This window comes from Canis lupus, chromosome 13, assembly GCF_011100685.1.
Source record: "Canis lupus familiaris isolate Mischka breed German Shepherd chromosome 13, alternate assembly UU_Cfam_GSD_1.0, whole genome shotgun sequence".
In the NCBI taxonomy this organism is placed as follows: Eukaryota; Metazoa; Chordata; class Mammalia; order Carnivora; family Canidae; genus Canis; species Canis lupus.
In genome coordinates, this window is record NC_049234.1 from 59,461,578 (window position 1) to 59,485,025 (window position 23,448).

The following is a 23,448-nucleotide window of genomic DNA, read 5'->3' on the forward strand; positions in this document are numbered from 1 at the left end:
AACCAGACAGAATGTGCTATTGCTACGTAATTTCTGACAAAATAAATAATTAAATGCATACATATATTTTTTTAATTTTTTAAGAGTTATGTATTTATTTTAGATAGAGAGCTCATGTGGAAGGGGGAGGAGCATAAGAAGGGGAAGAGAGAAATTTTAGCTGACTGTGCATTGAGCACAGAACCTGACAAAGGGCTAGATCTCATAACCCTGAGGTCATGACCCTGAGATCATGACCTGAGCAGAAACCAAGAGTTCAATGCTCAACCAACTGTGCCATGCATGTGCCCCTAAATATATATTTTTTAAATGCAGTTACTCTTGATAAGCAGCCAGTGTTATTTACTTAGCTTCCTGTATGACTGACTGGTATAAGGTTTATATTTCAGTGGTATTTTGCAATCTAGTTTAGTGGGAGGAGGTATGATTAAGATATAAATGTCCTAGATAAAAGAGATCAACAATATTCTCATTTGCAATTAATATAATTTGCATATTAAATAAACAAAATTAACATGTCCCAGAATCTTTCTGTCACATTTCTGAAGGGCCATGTGTGGAAGAGGTAATGAGTAAGTTGGAGTGCTAGATTGGATAAAAAGAAGTTCAAAACCTTCTCATTCTCAGAATTTTCCCCTCATATGTTCAATTGCCTTATTATGGACAAATTAAAGTATCATGCAACTCAAATGCTATTTCATTAGTTTTGTACTTTTTCCAAGTAGCCATTTTTTATTTTTTGAAGGTCTGAGTATACATTAAGTAGTTCATTAATAAGTAGTTAATTTTTGTAATAAAACCATCTAATTCCCAGTAGTTTAAAGAAATACTGTGTAGCTATGGAATTACATAAAGTCAGTGGATTTTAACTTCTGAACTTTTTTAACTTCTGAACTTTTAAAGAAATCTTAAAAACTGTGTATATAGTTTAAACAGTGTAAATATTAAATTTTGTCTGTGTAAGAATACCTAAGACTCCATTATTTTATTTTATAATCTGATAGATTCTACTTCAATTTTTAAAAATGAATCAATGGAAATTTACTTCTATATTTGCATGAAAATCCATTAAATCAATTTATTATAACAATACATCTGGCTACAGATAAAACTCTAAAAAGGAATTACAGCCAGATAAAAAAGCTCATTTCATAGCTGCATGAATAATAATAGCCATATTTTAAGTATCCTATAGGATTTGGAACTCAGTTCCCATGTATTTTCTCCTATGCAATTAAAGAGTTTAGTACTATTAACACAACATTAGTATATGAATCAAAGAAAATGCAATTCTACTGGGCAGATTCCATTCTAAATATTTTTATTTAATTTACTCTAGTGAATAAGTAACACATAATTAAGGCAGATAATCCAGTTCCAGGCACCCAGAACAACTCCTAATATATTAGACTTGAATCAAAGTACATTTTATTTAAAAGGTATTAAATCATTGCCAGAAAGACAGTCATGAATATAGCACCCTTTATCCCCATTAGTTTAGAGATAAGCATATTGAGCATTTCCTGAGTTCCTAATCCACTTAAAAAAATTTTTTTTGAGGGAACGTAGGTTGATTATTGAACTTGAATTCTGGTTTACAAATTTCACATATAAAGGTATGTAGCTTAGCTCATTTGAATTGGGTAGTAAGAATACAGTCAGTTGACTTTACTATGTTCCCTGATAATTAATTGCAACTCTACCTCAAATTTCCAACTAATGGAGAGCCCTGGGAGAGTCAGGACAAATCACACAATACAAATAGATCAACACAACACTACAAGAAATGATTCAAAATCCAGAAGTGTATGAACAAAGCCATTCTCAAAGCCAGTTAGTAAGCTGTATCCTTCCATGTTGCTACAGTTTCATTATAAGTAATGTTTAACATTATTTTAAAAGCTGTTGTCAGGAAGAGAAAGATGACAGCTGACAAGTTAAATAAATAGCAGTAAAGAGAAATGAATGGTTTTGTCCATTTTAAAGGAGTAGTAAGTGCTAACTAAATTCTTGCAGCTCTTGTTGGTTCAAAAGGTAAAGAATGCAGGAGCAGTCTTAAACAGGAAATAGTTGCCCCAAAAAAGATGAATCATGGAAGGTGAAGATTCTAAGTTTATATTTTCCTCTAAAGAGGACTTATTTCTTGAAATGACTTTACTGAAAGTTCAAAAAGGTGAAGAAGGTACTTTTCTCAACAATTTTATCTGATAATACCCTATGTACCCAAACACAATAACCTATGAATTAATATGTTCTTAAAAGTGACATGACGTATAAGCAATAGAAAAATACAGAAAAATAAATTCATCCCTCCTCTATCTTTCCAGTAGCAGAAATGGTGGCCAGTGGCACTAAGGCAATCAAAGTTTGAGATTCCAAATGAAAGTATAATCAGGGGCTAGTAACCGTCAAGGAGAAAGATGACTATGGAAGGATGAATGATAGGAGGAAGGAGAAGGCAGATGGCAGGGCCATAATGGGGCAGGAAATGCCTCACTGACTTAGTAGAGAGGAGAGCTAAAATGATAACATTGACGTAGTTTCGAGGCGGTGTCTATGCTAATATGTCCAACCCTGTCTTTAACAGGTCTCTACAACTTGTTCATGACTACACGTATGACCAAAATCATGAGTTCAGGGTGAAAGATGGGAGTAACATGACTGATCTGACTTCTCTCTAGAGATTTTATTTATTTATTTCAACTAAAAATTTTGAAATACTATTTTATTTATTTATTTGTTTGTTTGAGAGAGAAAGAGAGAATGAGCAGTGGGAGAGGCATGGGGAGAGGGAGAAGCAAACTCCCAGCTGAGCAGGCTCAGTCCCAGGATCCTGAGATCATGACCCAAGCCGAAGGCAGAAGTTTAACTGACTAAGCCACCCAGGTGCCCCTAACTGACTTGATTTTTAAACTATTTTTTAAAACTTTAATCAAGATGAAGCCATAGATTCTTGCTTTGTATCGCTTCTCTTATGATTTCCCACTGCCACTAAAGGTCTCATTCATTCTAGGCCCTTTCGCTTATTCAGGTTTGTTTGATTATGAAAAGAAGCAATGCAGAGCATATGCAAGAAACTGTCAATGGATGAAAAACGGGTCTCGAGATACACGCAAATTAAGGCAAATATTTGACACCTTGTAGATCAAATAGGTAACTGGATTCTCCCCGCCCCACCCCACCCACGCCTCTTTTACTTAGAGTAGTATATAGACACACCCTACAATCTGTTTTGCACTGGATTTTTTTAAAACTGTTTTCAGGAGTTAATACTTGCCAACTTGCTTTACCTTATCTCACCTTTATGAGATGTACGCTCAAAGTTATTTGACATTCTTGTATCTAAGCCAGTGTTTTTTAGATAGTATGAAGGATTTTTCAAATGTTGACTTGATAGTTTCTTTAAATTGTGTAATTTTAAAGTTGTATAAGTTATACCATATATGTATACTAGGATAAATGAAATAAGACCTGGAAGAGATTTGATTAGTTTGAACCATATGAAATTTCTTGTATTAAGTCGTTTTTAACCCATAAAACGGCCATTTCATATGGTTCCCACTATAGATCACACTACTGTAATTTTCTATAGTTATATTTTAAATTAATTTATTTTATATAAAATACCTAAGTTGTAGGCTGCTATCTTTACCCAATGATAATGTTACATAAATTACTGAATGCCTTGGGGTGCCTGGGGGCTCAGTGGCTGAGCATCTGCCTTTGGCTCAGGCCATGATCCCGAGGTCCTGCATGATAGAGTCCTTCATTAGTCTCCCCATGGGGAGTCTGCCTCTCTCTCTGCCTGTCTCTGTCTCTCTCTCTTTGTCTCTCATGAATGAGTAAACAAAATCTCAAAAAAAAATTTACTGAATGTCTTAAAGTAGCCTATTTTCAAATATTAGACAATAATAAGCAATTAATTATAAAATCTTTAAAATTTTGCAAAATAATTCAAAGACAAATACATTTTAGTACTGGCAACTACAAGAAATCAGTTGAAAGTCAAAGTTTAGTCATATACACTATTGGAAGAAAATATAATGTGCAGAATCCAAAACAGCAAGTGCAGCAAGTATTTCTCATGTCTTTGAATTGGCTTCTCAACTTGAATTTTGAATGTGCGTGTTCCTGAAATGTTAAGCATTCAAATGCTTCATAAATAGTGAAATAATATAATGAATATATGATTCAAGGGCATAAAGAATTTCTTGCTATTTTCCCCCTAAATTTCCATGCATTATCCTAACACATCTAACTCCACAGTACTCCAAAAACACAATACCCTTTTTAAAGACTACTGAGAGGATCCCTGGGTGGCGCAGCGGTTTGGCGCTTGCCTTTGGCCCAGGGCGCGATCCTGGAGACCCGGGATCGAATCCCACATCGGGCTCCCGGTGCATGGAGCCTGCTTCTCCCTCTGTCTATGTCTCTGCCTCTCTCTCTCTCTCACTGTGTGACTATCATAAATAAATAAATAAATAAAAAAAATTTAAAAAAAAAAAATAAAGACTACTGAGAGTAACTGGACACAGCAACACAGAACTATTTTCTTGGTCAAGGTATTGATTTCCATGTCTTCCTACACTTGTTGAATAGTGTTAAAAGGGTTAGATCCTATTGAGATCTTCTTTAAGGATAGTGGGAGACTTTTTCAATATTTAATGTTTTCAAATGCATTTCACAAATTAGCTTTCATTTATCTGCAAATGAAAGTAGGCCATAGAGTGTTATCATATAAACAAAAAGTCTACTTTAAAAAAAAAAAAGCCAGCAGTTATCACCACCAGCATTATCACTGATTCTAGACCTCTGATTATTGTAGCACACAGCACAACATCTGGAGGCAGCTGACCTTTAGAATGCTGGAAAGGCCTTCTACAGGCACCTTAATTGCCAGATTGAAGGAATTCTATGAGAGGATGGGGTATTGTCTTTTAGAAGGCAGTGTGTTTATTAAATCAGATACCACAAAAAAAAAGAAAGAAAGAAAGAAAGAAAGAAAGAAAGAAAGAAAGAAAGAAAGAAGAAAGAAAGAAAGAAAGAAAGAAAGAAAGAAAGAAAGAAAGAAAGAAAGAAAAAAGAAAGAAAGAAATTATTAAAAGAAATAAGGCTAAATAGAAAAAGGTTTTGGAAAAAAAATACAAAATCTTTACCTCAGACATACACATTTTAAATTTATTGCCATTTGTTTTAGTTGCTTATCATGTCTCTTCTAAATTGTAAACACCATAAAAGTAGAGGATATTTGTTGTAGTCATGTACAGGTCTATGTGTATGTTTATTTATGTGCATGTGATATGCACACATGATATGAACTCACAATAGATAGCAATGTGTATGTATAATATGTATAATCACATATATATATTATGTGTGTATGTAATGTGCTACTGGTATGTTATAAGTTAGAATAATAATCATTTGTTGAATTAATGAATAAATAAAACTTTAAAATTTAGTCTATAGGCATTTATGTGATGCTTTCATCTCTTCTACAATAAATCCCTGTCAGCACCATAGCATAAGTTTACTTCAAATGAATTCTCTCCACTACTTAGCTTTTTATTTACCCTCTGAATTACTGGATCTCAAATATCCCCTAGGCCTTCTTGAATAGACATGTAATGAAAAGTAAACTTTGGGTGCCTGGGTGGTGTAGCCTCTTGGGTGTCTGACTCTTGGTTTCAGCTCAGGTCATGAGAATGAGCCCTATTTACTCCAACCTTTCCTCATTTCTCAGTCTCTGTTCTTTAGCTTTAGGTATATGTTACTGTAAGTCAACAAACAAATGTTGAGGGTTTACAATGGGCCAGGCAATGTTTTGGCACTGGGAATACTGAAAGTTGTCTGTTCAACTGTGGGCCTTAATTATAAACAAGCAGTTAAGCATGCAGAGAGGTGTCAAGTATATATAATATTTGTTATTATCATTATTATTATTTTTTTTTTTAGAGAGAGAGTATGGAAGAGAGGCAAAAAAAAAAAAAGGAGAGAATCTTTTTTTTTTTTTTTAAATGAAAAAATGATTTATAATGTTTGGTGTGTAGCAAAACCAATCACATACCAGTTCTATTAAAAGTATTCCAAGTTATATTATAAATATACTAGTGGGTATCTGATTAATTTGACTATGATTGTCTACATTATTCATTTCGGGTCTTAATTCCTTAAGTCTAGAATTTTATTCAATTCCTTTTTTTTTTTTATAGTTATCTTCTTTATTATTATATTTTTTTTTCTTGTCTTTTTTTTTAATTTATTTTTTATTGGTGTTCAATTTACTAACATACAGAATAACCCCCAGTGCCCGTCACCCATTCACTCCCACCCCCCGCCCTCCTCCCCTTCTACCACCCCTAGTTCGTTTCCCAGAGTTAGGAGTCTTTATGTTCTGTCTCCCTTTCTGATATTTCCCACACATTTCTTCTCCCTTCCCTTATATTCCCTTTCACTATTATTTATATTCCCCAAATGAATGAGAACATATAATGTTTGTCCTTCTCCGACTGACTTACTTCACTCAGCATAATACCCCCCAGTTCTATCCACGTTGAAGCAAATGGTGGGTATTTGTCATTTCTAATAGCTGAGTAATATTCCATTGTATACATAAACCACATTTTCTTTATCCATTCATCTTTCGTTGGACACCGAGGCTAAAAGGAGAGAATCTTAAGCAGGCTCCATGCCCAGCACCCAATGTGGGGCTTGCTCTCACAATCTTGAGATCATGACTTGAGCTGAAATCAAGAGTTGGAGGCTTAACCAACTAAGCAACTCAGGTGTCCCTATTAAAGTGATCTTTTGTTAACACGATGGCTGTGTTTCAAGAAATAATTAAGACATACGATGTGAGGTAGGAGAAAAATTTCGCAGTAATTTTAATTAGAATCTTCAAGGAAGATATGGAGTCTAATCAACTGTGAGAAGGAACATTCATTTTAGGCAGAAGAATCAACTTGTACGTAGGCAGTGTCCATGCCATTCCCTTCACTTAGTTCTGCAACTGTACCAAAAGACAGTAGAACCACCAGACTGTTCTGGTCTACCCTAATGGTTCTCAGTCACAAATCTGATCATTTCTTCCTTGTGCTTAAGTTTTTTACTCAATTCTCTTCATAAAGTTTAGAGATTTTAATCTGAAACAAAAGGCGCTTCATAGTCTGATCATGCATTTCTTCTGATAATTTCCAACATCTGTTTGCTACTGTGTGTTAAGTCTCACGACTTTTACACGGGCTGTGTTCTCCCAGTCAAGAATCCCTACTTCCTTCTCCTCCAACTAATTCCAAATAGTTGTTTTTTTTTAGATTACACTCAATTCCTCAGAGAAGCCTTTATAAGATTAAGCAGATATTCCCATAGCATTCTGTTTATACTTATTTTTTCACATTTGTCCAATTGTGCCATCAGGGTGTGGCCTCCTGGCACCGAAGTATCTATATTGCTGGTAACCATATCTCTGATTTCTTCCTCACCTGTAGGAGGCACCAGATATAGGGACTAGTGGAGAAAAAAATCTATAGGATAATTCAAATGGTCTCTAGAGTCTCAAGAAAGTTAATGTCCTCCATATTAACTAGCTATTAAGTCTTTCGAAATCACAGAATTGAAAACGACTTTAAGGCTAATGCAGTGTTTTTAAATGTTTTTGACCATGTTCCACAGTAAGAAATGTTCCACATCACAGCATGGAACACACATGTATGCATAATCATACATCTAAAACAACAGTTCCACAATACAATACTTAGATTTACTAGTTATGATATAGTAAAAATATAACAAAGTTAATATCAGATGTTACTTCCAGTTATTTAACGAAGAAAATAAAACAAAATGAATAATACCAAGATAAACCAAATTATAAATAATAAAATATCTTTGTGCTTACTCACAAAAATTATTTCAAATCTCATTAATGGTGACAACTCCTCCTCCATTTCTATTAATGTGAACTTTCCATACTTCACATATAAAAGAGGTGAAATCTTGAAGGTAAGTGACTTATCCAGACAAATGAGTGCAAGGCTGGATCTAGAACACATCTAAATCTCATGCTAGTACTCTTTCCTACTCTACCACAATGAGAAAAACAAAACTTCTAAGAAGCTGTAGCATCTAATTCATTCATTCTTTGAGCCTGAGACTGTTCTTGAGCAAAATACCTTTACTAAGAAAGTCAATGAACCTACTCCCTAACCTTTTTATCCCTATGGTGCAATCCACTTTTTATTGTTAAAAATAATACTGATCTAGAATCCAATTAAAAAAGATACTCAAGGGTGGCCCCAGGTGGCTCAGCGGTTTAGCGCTGCCTTCAGTCCAAGGCCTGAACCTGGAGACCCGGAATCGAGTCCCACATCTGGCTCCCTGTGTGGAGCCTGCTTCTCCCTCTGCCTGTGTCTCTGCGTCTCTCTCTCTCTCTCATAAATTAACTAATTAATTACTTAATTAATTAGTTAGTTAATTAGTTAATTAATTAATTAATAATCTAAAATAAATAAATAAACATAAAATTAAATTTAAAAGATACTCAAAATCCTCAGAATTATAAGCTCTGGATCAAAGCTGATGACATGGGAACCTGGGTGGCTCACTGGCTGGGCATCTGCCTTCTGCTCAGGGCGTGATCCCAGGAACTAGGATCAAGTCTCACATCAGGTTCCCTGCATGGAGCCTGCTTCTCCCTCTCCCTGTCCCTCTAACTTCTATCTCTGCCTCTCTCTCTCTCTCTCTCTCTCTCTCTCTCTCTCTCTGTGTTTCTCATGAATAAATGAATAAAGTCTAAAAAAAAAAGCTGATGACACTTCAATATAGAAATTTCATGTGTCTGTAATGACACTTTTAGTGTGGTAAAGTGAGTGAATAGCTATTGGGAAGAGTAGAATCAGGCTGATAGAAAAGCAATACTACACAATTCTAAGCAAAATGAGAATGAGAGAACTTCAAGTTCTTTGCTAATTCTTTAAAACTGAAATTGTTTGCATATTATACCTATATGAATGTTTGTTATATATAAAAGTAATTTTTTGTATGCACATTTTTTCCTACTCTGTCCTTATCTCGGTGAATTAGAGATAACACTTTCAGGGGCACATGGATGGCTCTGTTAAATGGTGGATTTTTTATTTTGGCTCAGGTCATGATCTCAGGGTCTCTGGGTTCTGCACTTAATGGGGATCTGCTCTCAACAGGGAGTCTGCTTGAAATTCTTTCCCACTGACCCACCCCCACATTCGTGTTCTCTCTCCCTCAAATAAATAAATAAATAAATAAATAAATAAATAAATAAATAAATATTTTAGAAGAAGAAATAACACTTTCTCATATCTAATAAGAAGTATACCTTTCATGGCATGCCTGGGTGGCTCAGTTGGTTAAGTGTCTGACTCTTGATTTCAACTCAGTCATGATCTCAGAGTCATGAGATTGAGCCCCATGTCAGGTTCCGAGTTCAGTGTGGAACCTGGTTGAGATTCTTTCTCTGTCTCCCCCTCTGCCTCTCCCACTTGTTCTCTCTCTCTCTCTCTCTCTCTCTCTCTCAAATAAACAAATAAATCTTTAAAAAAAAAAAGAGAGAGAGAAGAGAAACATACACCTCCCATACTTAATGAGAAGTACTGATAATATGCCATATCATGCTGTCCTGAAAGGGACATTGGGGAGAAACTTCATGCATCAAATAGATAATCTTCCTCAGGCTCATGCTATTATTTCAGAGTAATTTTGGAAGGGTAAGAACACTCATTATTTAAGAGTGCTGGAGCCTACAGGCTTAAAGTATTATACTTTATTGAAGACAAAATCAAATGACTGTACAATTATAATGATCACAGAATCATGATTAAATTGGAAACATCAGTCTGCAGATCAGCTGGGAGACTGGTGTCTATAGAGAGGTCAAGAACCTCTTTGAGAAGCAAGGGTAGACTATGCAGTGTTTGAAATCACTAACATCAAATATCAGTAATTCATTTCTGAGTCTGTAAAATGATAGCCTGAAATTCCTAACTGTATATACGTATACAAATTTATTTACCTTAAATTCATTAATTGATCAATTATTTTGGAGTTGAATTATGAAAAATGTCACATACAGTGTAGATTTTGTTAACTCAATAATTATTTAGATATTTAGATGTAAATATTTGAACTTTCATCCTTCATTCATGATACATATAATCTTACTGCCGCCATACTTTTTTTATTTTGAATTATGAATTGAAATTTCAATAAAGTCTCCTTTTATATTTCAAGTTTTCCCAGAATATACTTCACAAAGCAACATTACCACAAAAATGTATACTAAGCTATTGATCATACTAAAGAAATTAAATAAACTATTATAAATTATTCTTTTGAAGCAGAGTTTTTCCTAAATGTTTAAATATAATGAGTTAATATATTACTGCATATCATTTCTATTTCTGTTATTTGGAAAGAAAGGATCATATTGGTCCTTTCTGTTTAAAGAAATTCTTATATGTGGAAATAACAACAAAATAAAACTTTAATCCAAAATACAGTAACACACGTAGAAAAAAAAAAAACCCTTATTTTTAAAGCACAGTCCACCAGACAATATTTGTCCTGCCTGTGTCAGGAATTGTGAACCTGTGTCCCAATTGATAACTCCGACTGAGAAAAGCTGAGTACTTACGCGTACATCATGGACCCAGTGCTGGGGCAGCTTGTATCCAGTCACCATCTGATCTCTATCAGCCAGGTCAGGGCTGGGAGGCTGGAAAATAATAAGAGTCACTGGCAACAAGAAAGGAAACAAGTCTGACAGGTTTAGTGGCTGAGAGCTACAGTCCTGATATAGCATGATAAGAACATAATCAATTTTGTGCCAGCCAGTTCAACTCAGTGAAGTCATTATTAATACTTCATAGCACAGAGAGTTCCAAGCAGTGGACAGCACACAACGTGCAATTGTTGATGATTCAGAAGACCACACTTTTCCAGTTGGGAAGGTATGATCAGCATTGAGGTGTGTCCCCAATTTGTTTTTTTAAAAAATACCAACAAAACATTACAGTACGTCAATGGTACTTCTTCCTTCTTCACGGGAATTGTTATGTCTCTTCCTTTTCATGGAACCATGAGATAAGCAAGTGTGGTAAGGACCTGAGCTATGGGCCAGGCAGGGGGCTTGTCTCTGCCACCTTGATTGTATGACCCTGCTCTAGTCTCTTACCTTATAGGGACTTATTTTGCTCATAATAAAATAAGGGCTGTATTAGCTTTTTCTCATACTGTCCATTTTAGTTCTAGAGATTACAGATTTTATTGAAAGAATTTATTTTTCCCCCACAAAGGCAAAAGAAGAATGTTAAAAACAACAACAATGCCTTTTTTCTTCTTTCTTATCATTAAGAATATCTTAGGGACACCTGGCTCAGTTGGTTAAGTGTTTGACTCTTGATTTCAGCTCAGGTCATGATTTCAGGGTTGTCAGAAAAAGCCACACATTGAGCTAATGGTGTCTACCTAGGATTCTCTCCCTTGCCCTCATCCTATACCCCTTCCCCTAGTCATTTATTCTCTTTCTCTTCTTTCTCTCCCTGAAAGAAATAAATAAAAACAGGAATTAAAAAAAAATAAAAGCACAGTTTAGTTCATCTTAATGGTGTGTGAATTCCTCAGGATAATTGCATTTGATCTCAGAGATTTGGGGCTGAATATATGAACTTCTAATGAAGATGAGTAAAGTTTCAGAAGGAATATTCCAATTTTAAGGGCTACTTTTAAATGATTAGATCCAGGAGATATTAAAGAAAAAAGAAAGCTTTAATATTTATCTTTGTAATTCACACAGAATACCTTTATCTAAAATACTACAAATAATACGAATCTAATCTTAACATTTCTATCATAATATTCCCCAAAGTCATTAATACGAAATGTATTTCCCAAGACAGTTTAGAAACAGAAAAACTGAGCCAGATTGTTATTTTGTGTAATCATCAATAATATGACAAAAAAGTATGTAATATAATTTTGAAAAGGAATAAAAATTCCTGAGTAAGTAGTTCACAAAACTTATTCAATCTTTTTACCTAAATTGAAAATTATAACTTAATTGATCAAAAAGTAATTTTGTTCTTTGGAGATCTAATTTTTCTAAAAGTACAAAATCATAAAAATCTAAAAAAAAGTGCTAGAGAAATTACATTAATTTTAATATATGACTATAACCCACTATTATTGCTATATAAAGTACTATGCTAACTTGAAATTAGTATCATATACATATGCATTTAAAATGTTTTTAATGTTTACATTAAAATATTTCTCACTAATAAATTAATATTACATTTGTATAAATTAATATTGTAATTTGTTAAATGTTATAAAATATTCTCAGCTCTTCATGTTCATAAATAATAATACAGAGAAAAACTCTCGCTTAAGTGGAGGAAATTTTTCTATACAAGAAGCATGTAATTACAAGAACCAGCTTTGAGGGTCTGAAATGAGATGTGGTATGCATATATTTCTTACATTCATAAATATTCAAAAATAAAGGTTCATCTGTTTCCCTCAGGATTCTTCTTTCCTATGCCATTCTCTCAAATGATCTTCTATCTGATTGCAAAGGTTCTATTTCTTTGATTGTTCTTGTTTTGTTTTTTTTTTTCCCCCTTCTTCTACTTTCAGTGAATACATAAAATAACTCCTCTTCATTCTCCGAGGTAATATCCTTACTGTGGTGGAGTGGCAGGACACTAGGCTCTGGATAGTGGCTGGGTTCATTTCCTGGTGTTGTCATCAACCAACTATAAACTTTAGGAAAATTCTTAACCTTTCTACAGCTCAGTTTCTCCCTCTGTAAAATGAGGATACTACTCATACATAGTTTAAATGAGAGAATAAATGTAAAAGACTTAAAATATTGCCTGGTTCAGAATAAAGCCCATAAAAATATTGGGTACTTTATTCTCTGCAACTCTCATTTTTTTCTAAAGTTAGTGCTATATTGCTAATTGTTTTCAATGACTTCAAAACTCTTCTGTTTATATGGCTTCTCTTTTTAGTAATATATTGCATCTGCACAATTTTTAAATTTTAATTAATTTTAATTGCAATACATAATTAAAAATATTGATGTATTGGGTTCTAAGTAATTAGCATATGCAGAGTTTTAAATGAATGCTTCTTACAAGGCTGAATAACTATCAGCTAATTCTGGAGGTTGGCAAGCACTAGTAATTTTTACTATATAAGTGAAATTACTACATGTGAATTTTATTTCATTGGTTAGGAGCACCCTCAGCCCACCTTGCTGCATACGTGCAGGCACAATACTGGTTTCTATTGCTGCACTGTTGATTGATTTATTATCAGTCAAAAGACAATGCAATGCATGTATGTTGCAAAATGTCAATAGGGAAAGTCAATAATAAGATGACATTACATCATGACATCAAGGGGAAAGTTAAGATATTCCCAAACTGATCATGTTTCTTCAGTGCCCAAAATAAAAGAAAGGAATGGGAAAAAGATAACTTTTAGAATTGAATCTAAAAGATTTGTATACATTTCCCTGTAATTGCAAAATTTTATAATAAATTAGTTAAATTTTGAACTTAGTAGAGTTATAACAAAGAAATAATTTAGCCTCATACTTGCTAATAGCCTAAGATTTGATAAGTGACCTCAAATTTTATCTTGCACTTATTAAGGCAATCAGCGCACTATTTTGCCATTGAATCAAGAACATGAGGATCGAACTCCAATAAAAAAAATACAAAAAAACAAAAACAACAACAAAAAAACCCCACCCAAACCACTATAGTAGCCATTGAAGTAAGGCAAGAAAAAGAAATTAAAGGCAAAAAGGAAGGAAGGAAGGAAGGAAGGAAGGAAGGAAGGAAGGAAGGAAGGAAGGAAGGAAGGAAACCTCCTAAATAATTTAAAAAAACAATTTCTAGAATAAATAAGTTACTTTACCAAGGTATTAATGCCAATACAAAAATTAAGTTTATTTCTATACACTACCAAAAATATTCCTGGAAAATAAAAATTTTTAATGTGATGTTGGAATCTCTTTATTTTTTTGTCTGTGTATTTTTTATTGGGGTTAAATGCCGTTTAAACTAACGTCTAAACCCGTGAATCAGGACAGCCCGGGGGGCTCAACGGTTTAGCGCCGCCTTCAGCCCAGGGCCTGGAGACCCCGGATCAAGTCCCACATCAGGCTCCCATTGCACGGAGCCTGCTTCTCCCTCTGTCTGTGTCTCTGCCTCTCTCTGTCTGTCTCTCTCTCTCTTTGTGTCTCTCATAAATAAATAAGATATTTTAAAAATAAAAAATAAAACCATGAATCATGTATGAATAAATTTAACAATTTATGCGTAGACTTGTACAATGAAAACTGCAAAGCATTGTAGAAATAAAGACCTAAATATATAAAGGAAAAAAAAAGAGCATAAGAGGATTTAGTGGAGTATTACACCTTCTCAAGTATGAGCACTGCCAAAGGGTGATAACATGGATAGAAGATGGCACCCGCAAGGTTAATAAGGAATTCTATGGACTAGAATGAATGTGTCACTGACCTACGGAAAAGGAGACCAAATGAATGGCCTCTCTTTAGTATATTATGAGAACTAATATTATTTGCCCAGAAAACTGAGGTAACAAAAATTGGAGACACTCACTCTAAGGTCAACTTATTTACTTGTATAATTTCCATGTGCTCATTAAATTATGGAATTTAGAAGATCAAAAGATGACATATATGCCTTTCTTTTTCATCCCAAAGAATGCATCTTGGAGTTTTTTGAGCCAGTGTTTAAGCCAATAGTTGTTTGTTTTTTCCTCAGATCCTAATTGTTTCTTTTAGAAAACTTTTATTTGTAAGCAAATTATATACTTTACATACAAAAGAAATTATTTTATACCAATATCAATAGCCTGATTACTTCATTATAACCATCTTCAAAGTTGTAGACAGATTCTATTATCATTCAAATATAACACATTAAGTGATGTCCTTGCTGATATGTATCTAAATCTATAAATCTAAAACAATTTATCAATCTTTATATTTAAAAATATTGCTACTCAAATTATTTTACAAGTAATTATAAAATATATTTCTGAATTCTTATATGTAGAGTTCACTTTTTTTATGCTTTGTGATCTATCTATCGTCCAGCTAAAAGTTGGGAAATAGAAGATATGCAAGTAGTTATTCAGAAGTGAATTGGCTGATATCAGTAGCACTTAGACTCTGTTTCTAAAAATCAAACAGTCATTTATTTTCATTCTTTGGGTAACATTATTGGAAAATATTTTATTTACAAACTTTTTAACTCAGAAAAAAAATTACTAGGTTCTGTGGTTATAAAACACTATATCAACTTCAACTAAAATTTTGGAAATTCTTTTGTTATACTTTCAGTATATCTATAGTTCACAGATAGATATCTTCATGATACGTTTAACTCTGACCTTATAAAAAGAATAGGTTTATGTAGATAAATAGCTTTATAACATCTGTACGAGCTTTTTCACATGATTAAGTCTAAAAATGTAAGTCCCTGAGATTATATGTTAGTAGTCTATAACTACTGACTAATTAAAACCTGTCATCTTTAGAAAGAAAAAAAACTTGAGCTTGATCTCCAACTTGGTAAGCACCTTGAGCTAGCTGGTAGGATAGTTTTTAAGGGAAAAATTGAAAAAAACACAAACTTCCTAATGCCAAGGATGCTTCCACCAAAAGGGTCTTTCTTTAAAAATTCTTTGAGCATAGATACAGCATCAGAATCAAATGGCAAAATCCAAAATGGCCACTTATAATATGCAAAAATGATATAAGGAAGGGTTTCCCTGGGTCTTCACAGAGAATATATATGCTTCTCTGTCATCAGAAAGATCAGATAATTAATGCCCTGAATCACTGAAATGGACAATGAGCAGGGAATGGCCAAATTCATGAATAGCAACAGAAAACAAATCCATGTTGAAAAGCTTTATAGATGATATGTTTGACATCATGATGCAATACTATGAAGAGCATAGCTTATGACTATAAGTAAGATTGCATTTCTTCCATACTGATTTCCCAAATCAAACTGATGAACTAGGAATATCTAATATCTAGGGTTTTTTTTTGTTTTTTGTTTTTTTAATTTATGATAGTCACAGAGAGAGAGAGAGAGAGAGGCAGAGACACAGGCAGAGGGAGAAGCAGACTCCATGCACCGGGAGCCCGATGTGGGACTCGATTCCGGGTCTCCAGGATCGTGCCCTGGGCCAAAGGCAGGCGCCAAACCCCTGCGCCACCCAGGGATCCCACTAGGAATATCTAGGTTTTTGCTTCATCTCTCAAGTATATGGATCCAGTTGTCCAGGAAAACTCTTCCTCCAAAACTGATGCATTTCCTGGACTAAACAAGTCATGATTGCCTTTCTTTTTTTTTTTTTTTTAATTGGTTTTCATTCTATCTTAGAGCCATGATATGTTTTCAACTCATTTTCCACTTGTACAAAATTAATAGTCCAGGGGACAGCTGGCGGCTTGCTAGCCACAAGTGGTAGTTTTGTTGTGAGCACTGCCAAAATGCTGCTGCACAATTTAATCTGTTTCTTTTCTGGAATAATATTTTTTTTAACCTTTGCTAGCAGCACAATGCTATCTGTTTGATCAGTTAGGGTATTTTCTTACTTAGAAACATGATGAGGTTAATAGAAACAGAGAAGCTGATACTGTTTCCTCTAGGAGAGTCAGTAAAGGTTTGGGAAGAACCACGGGAATCATACAGTAGTGATTAAATACATCCTATAATTTCTTTACTAAATTTGTGACCGAAACAATCTTTTATAGACTATTTTAGGCTATTTCTTAGAATAAAGGCTAGTAACTGTTTAAAAACAACTATAAGAATGCCAGAGATGTGCAAAAAGAAAAAAAAAGAAACAACAACAAACCCCACCCTTCTCTCTCTCTAATCTCCTTTCCAGGATGAGGAGTAGAAAAAAAGAAAAAAAAAAAAAAAAAAAAAACATGATCAGGAAGCTAAGTGCCCTGGTGACAGAACTGACTGCCACCTCATAGTTGTGTGTCTGAACAATGCAGGTAACATCTCTAGATCTCATTCTGTACATAGATGATGGATTAAGAGATATATAGGTAGGTGATGATAGATGGATAGATAAATTAGATAATTTCAGAGTTTGGACTAGGTCCAAGGACTACAAATATGTTTCAGTTGGATTTACTGAAATTACTATAAAATTTATTCATATGCACATGTATACATTTTTCTAAGGCAAGGTTTATCATTTTCATCAGATTTCATCATAGGTTCTATGTTATAAGACACATTGAGAACTGTTGAAACTGATGATCTTTGAGATAATGTTGATCGATTATATACAATTATCCTACCCGTAGGACCCAACCCAACTCTAATCTGATGGTCTTATACTCCTTATATGGTTGACAGTTTATTCTTCCTGGAAGTCTCAAGGGAATGTGCATAGGGAAGGCTGTTTTTCTATGTGGAAAAAAGTTTCCAAATTCTCAGGACAGTTCTGATGATGTATGTACACTTGTACTACCTCCCTCCCGCCCTTCCTTCCTTTTCTTTTTCTTTCTTCTTTCCTTCCATATGTGTAACTGTACTACCTTTTGTAGGTAAAAATTAATGTCCCAGACTCTAGAAGAAATGATAAGAGGAAGAGAAGCAGGAAAAGGAGGGATAAGAGAAAGAGCAGAAGACAGAGAAGGAGATGCAGAAAAAGAAAGACACACAGGAGAAGGAAGAAGAGGAAAAGCAAGAGAAGAAAGAATCCAATCTATACTACAACAGATACATACTCTTACCCATACAATTAAGAATTTTCACAAGATTTTTAATGAAACAATGTAAATTTACGTTAAGATTTATCATATATCTTATATGGTTGCATTTTAAAAAAACTTTAATTATTGAATAGGTATATCTGTATAGTTCTCATTTCAAAACATGTGCTCATCCAAAATAATCATGATACTTTGTCATCTCCAGAAATTCCTCAGTTAAATCCCTTAGGAAATTGGACCCAAGCTTTTATTTTATTCATGCATACTATCATTAATGTTTCTTGAACACCTAGTCTGTGCCAAACTGTGCTAATTGCTAGGCACACTGTAGCAAACAAGATTAATTTCCATCTGCAAAGACCTTACAAGTGAGCAAAGAAGACAAACATCAAGCAAAAGATCATAATAAAGTACAGTCATCAGGGCAGACGTACAAATGCTACAGTAGCATACTTGACTACTATAGTGAAAATTCCAGGATTTAGAGAAGCCAAACAAGCAACATTTCCTGTCAGTGAATGTTCACTGTTGTATTTCAATCTATATTTGAATTAAAATATCATCGACCTTACATTTCATATCATGCCAACAAAGATAGTCTTTAATCTCTGTAAAAGCTTGTAAAATAGATACAAATATGAGTCTATATGTTATAGACATATCTAGTTTACTCATTTTCATAATTTATTGGACTCATTCTTAGCTCCAATTTAATGATTAGGAAGGAAGGATGAGAAAGAAATATGAAAGAATTTTTGCTTTGTTTTATATGTTAAGTACAAAAAAGGTTGAAGGATTCACAGAAGATTCTAGAAACACAAGTCCAGTTTTCTGATGTCAAATCATATTTATAGCTATAAATTATGCAGTGTTCTCCCAATGTTCTTTCAGTTCATGATTATTTAACGTCCTTTGTGTCTTTTTTTAAAAGAAAAACATTTTATTTATTTATTCATGAGAGACACACAGAGAGAGGCAGAGACATAGGCAGAGAGAGAAGCAGGCTCCATGCAGGAAGCCTGATGTAGGACTCGATCCTGGAACCCCAGTATCATGCCCTGAGCCAAAGGGAGGCGCTCAACCACTGAGCCACCCAGGCATCCCACTTTTTGGTCTTATCGTATCTTAGAATCAAGAGTTTCAATAACTATCAATAATTACAGTAAACAAAATTTATCATTTTAATTCAATTTTTAATTTTCTGATATCTAAGGTAGAACAGGTCTGATTTTGATTTTGTTTTTTCCCAAAATCAAGAGAGTTCTTCTAAGTTGAACATTTACAGTTGAACTTCACAAAATAAGTATAAAATTGTGCATCATTTGCTTCCAGAATTAAGTATTTTCAAATGTGAATTGAATGTGTTCCAATACTTCTCAAGTGCTGTATATAAGAATTCTATCACGTCTCATTCACATTTTCATGTGATTTGTTTCTTTAGTAAATTCACTACAAATTTGCCTTGTAACCTTTGACTAATAATTTAGATTAATTGATTAAATGGCTTTATCCCATCTACACATAAATTAAAGACTTCAGCGGAATGTTATAATAACTCATAGAAAGTGCAGTTTCAAATTACATGAGTAAACAATTTGGGGGACCTAAGTTAGTCTATTTAGGCTATTAGGACAACTTTGGAAGTATTAAAAAAAAAACCCACAAAACTTTGCAGGTAAAACTTGGAAGAATAAATGGGATGTTTAAAAAGTTCAGCTTACTCTTAATTTTATTTATTACTTTGATAAATTACTATGGAAGGATGTAGTCTGAGACATTCAATCAGGGAATGAAGGTAGAATTAGGGAAATGTTTATGTCTACTGTCAATTTGTTGAATGAAATAATCAATATCCTGATGACATTTAGAGAGATCAGTTTTCTCAGTTTGATAAACCAAGATTGGCTGCCCTAGACTGGGTAAATCCCAGAAGGTGATATGATTTGTTCTAACAATATTTCCTTACATAGTTCTGTTGATTGCATCTGAGATAACTTCTAGGGAATATTTCTTGTTCCAGAAATGTTGAAGAACCATCCCAAGAGTAAGCTTTGATTTTTACCAACATACCTCTAGTTATTGACATGTAGAGTATATATAGGCTAGTGTGTGTGGTACAATCTAGTCTTCAAAGAGAAGTGCTCACACTCTATAAGGGGGTGAAGCACAAGATCATTAGCAGAGGTGTGGGAGGAAACTGCTAGAACTTATTTTATATGTATTTCTTCATCTACAGAATATGAAAAAAGAAGCAATGCACTACTAGTGTTTAATTCCTTGCATGGGTAAAATCAGAGAAGGTGACAGAACATGAGAGACTCCTAATTCTGGGAAACAAACAAGGGGTAGTGGAAGGGGAGATGGGAGGGGAGATGGGGTGACTGGGTGACGGGCACTGAGGGGGGGCACTTGACAGGATGAGCACTGGGTGTTATGCTATATGTTGGCAAATCGAACTCCAATAAAAAAATATACTAAATAAATAAATTGGGTCTAGAGATGAATCAGAAAAAAAAAAATAATTCCTTGATTGGGATTGGCATTTTCACTCAGCCTTGGATGCCAGGTCCACAGATGCCATCCTAGGCTAGGGGTTTGGTTGACATTGGCACTATCATTTGTTGTTTTGCTTTCATCATATTTTAATGTATTGCAATTTTTTTATGTATTTTGACTAAGTGAATTGTTTATGAATGAAAATATCTAGTTTTAGATAAACTTTCTTCAAAAGATGGAAAAGGTTAATAAAGAAACAAACAAAATTTTGACCTATTGGGAAGTGTTAGTTCTTTCAGAGAAGTATAGGAGAAAATGTATGTTCTTGTTTCTAATACCTTTAAATAATATGATACATCCAGCCTCTTGCTAAAACGTAATTAAATATTAAAGATATTACTAAAGTCTCTTTAATGTCTACTCTTCTAGTCTCTTTTTTCTCCCCATACCACTCAGAATTAACCACTGCCATTGTTTTGGTGCATACCATTCCTAGATGTTAAAACATAAACTACGAATATGATCTAACATTTTCCAGTGTGCACTTTCAAAAAATACTAGGTGTTTCTCATTTGCAATTAAGCAGACTGAGATATTCTCATCTTCATCAAATGATATTGGATCTGAGTTTGACAGACTAATGTATTCTACATTCTTGTGTATTAGCTATATATATCAGTGACTTTGAAAGAAGGGATGTGTCAAACTGATCAACACACCATAAGCTCCCTCAACAAGGTTAAATGCAGAGACTATTCTGACACATGTGCAAAATAATAATTTATTTTTCTTCATAATTTTTAGATTGAAAGTAGTCCTTTAAGACCTCAAGTAGGAGGCTTCTATACAGATCCTCCAGATTTTTTTCAAAACAGATTTCTCTTTCAAAAATTAATTAATCCTCATAACTCTATAGGACTCTCCTCTACTCAGACAATTCCTCAATCTATATCCCACTTTATTCCCTCATTAAAGTTGTAGTCCTATAGTTGCCTATTGAGTTTTTGTTTCATTGCTTTACCATTACTATATTCAAACATATATTTTAAAAAATATTTTCTTGACCACCTACTATGTGCTAGGCATTTTAAAAAACATTTTCTTGACCATCCAGTATGTGCCAGGCATTGTGCCTGTCATATTGCTAAGGCTAAATTGGCTAAATATAACACCACCCTGCTTTTAGAGAATGTTTACTGTCTTGTCAGGTATCTCAAACTTAACAAATCTTCATGCCTCCAAGCTTTTCTGTCATTGTACGTGGCACCATCCAATGTCCTAATCACCTACACTTAAAAATCAAAAGGTATCTTTGACTCAGTACTCACCTTAATTCTCTATGTAGCCAATGATTTTGGTAATTATTCCCTCAAATTATTTCTTTGGTCCATATATTCCTTTCCCATCCTAAACTAACTTAAGACTATTATTACAGCTTTCCAGGTGAATTCTGTGTCTCTTGTTCTTTTCTCCTTCCACTTCACCTTCATGTTCATTAAAGACTAATCATCCATACACATGACTTTCATCATGTGACTATTTTTGAAAGCTTATAATAGCTTCTGTATTTTCTATCTTATCAAGAATGTACTCAATGAAATTCTAAAATCCTCTAAGAATCAAATTCATCCCAAGTCTATTTCCCATGATACATTGTATCATGAACTTTAAGCTTAATTAAGCTTTGTCATTCTTAAGACATGTAATATTCATTCTGACTTTGTAATTTCTGTTATTAAACCTCTTTCCCATTAGAGTGTTCTCCCTATTATTTTCTCTCACTTCAGTATGACACTTTGTAAAAGCTCAACTCAATTACCACCTCCTTAATGAAATCTCTGACTGTTTGAGGTAGCAGTTTATTTTATTTTACTTTTGTAAAGATTTTATCTATTCATTTGACAGAGAGAGAGCACAAGCAGGGGGAGCAGGCAAAGGGAGAGGGAGAAGAGGCTCCCCGCTGAGCAGAGAGCCCAAGGTGGGGCTTCAACCCAGGCCCCGGGGATCATGACAGGAGCCAAAGGCAGACGCTTAACCAACTGAGCCACCCAGGTGCCCTAAAGTTGCAGTTTAAAGTGCAATTCCTGTGATGTCTGGGTGGCTCAGTCAAGCATCTGCATCAGCTCAGGTCAGGATCTCAGTATCCTGGGATGGAGTCCCACATCCAAGCTCCCTGCTCAGAGGAGATTCTGCTTCTTCCTCTCCCTCTGCCCCTCCCCCACAGCTATGTGCTCACTCTCTCTCTCTCTCTCTCTCTCTCTCTATTTCTCTCTCTCTCTCTCAAATAAATAAATAAAATATTTTTAAAAAATAAAATAAAGTGCAATTTCTGGGTACTGACTGCTTTGATTCAAATTCTTGTTCTGCCATTGACTCTGTGACCTTGGTTAAGTCACTTAATCTCTGTTCCTCAATTCCTTCACTTGTGGGAGAAGGATGAAAATAGCGCCTATCTTCTAGAACAGTTAGTATAGCAAATGAAATAATGAATGTAGACGACTTGGAACAGTATCTAACAAGAGTAGTCAATTGACATTACATCATTCTCATTATCAATAATTTAGTAAAAGTGGTATATTGTTCTAGAACTCTTAGCTTCTCCAGTGGTAGACTTCTCCAACACTTAAAAATCTATGACATGGTTTTGTGTTTTTGGCTATTATGTATTGTAGTTTTGTCTCTTCAACTTTATACAAAATCCTAGAGACCAGAAAGTGGATCTTTTACTTCTGAGATATCTTCTGGTGTCTGGTATAGACCCTACTATGGTAGGTGTCCAATTACCACTCACTGGCTGATTTATCTTATTCCATTCCAAACTACAACTATATTTATTTTTTACATAACTTCTGGAAATTGGAAATGTGATCTTTTTTTCTCTCTCCTTAATTTTGGAAGTAAAAAAAAAATTTCTGCATAAAAATTGCAGTTAGCTTTTCAGAACTCTTTATGAATTTCATCTTTCTCAGCTGCTAAGCAAAAAGAATCTTCCAATGAATTATACGTAAGAGAAATCAGGACAGCCATTTCCTCTAAACATTTTCTTTCCTTTCTTAGTGGCTGATTTGGGTATTACAGTGGCTTATATCTTATTCATAAGTGGCTTATAATCTTCATTGATAAGT

The 23,448-nt window shown here is 34.1% G+C and overlaps 1 protein-coding gene across 1 annotated transcript in view; it reads right to left on the reverse strand.

Moving 5' to 3' along the window:
• LOC482174 (transmembrane protease serine 11F) overlaps positions 1 to 23,448 on the reverse strand; it is a 100,683-nt gene that overhangs the window by 71,789 nt on the left and 5,446 nt on the right. Inside the window, exon 2 of the mRNA XM_038556211.1 lies at positions 10,667 to 10,747. Coding sequence (XP_038412139.1) covers positions 10,667 to 10,677 — 11 coding nt within the window. The 5' untranslated portion in view covers positions 10,678 to 10,747. The remainder of the gene's footprint in view (positions 1 to 10,666; positions 10,748 to 23,448) is intronic.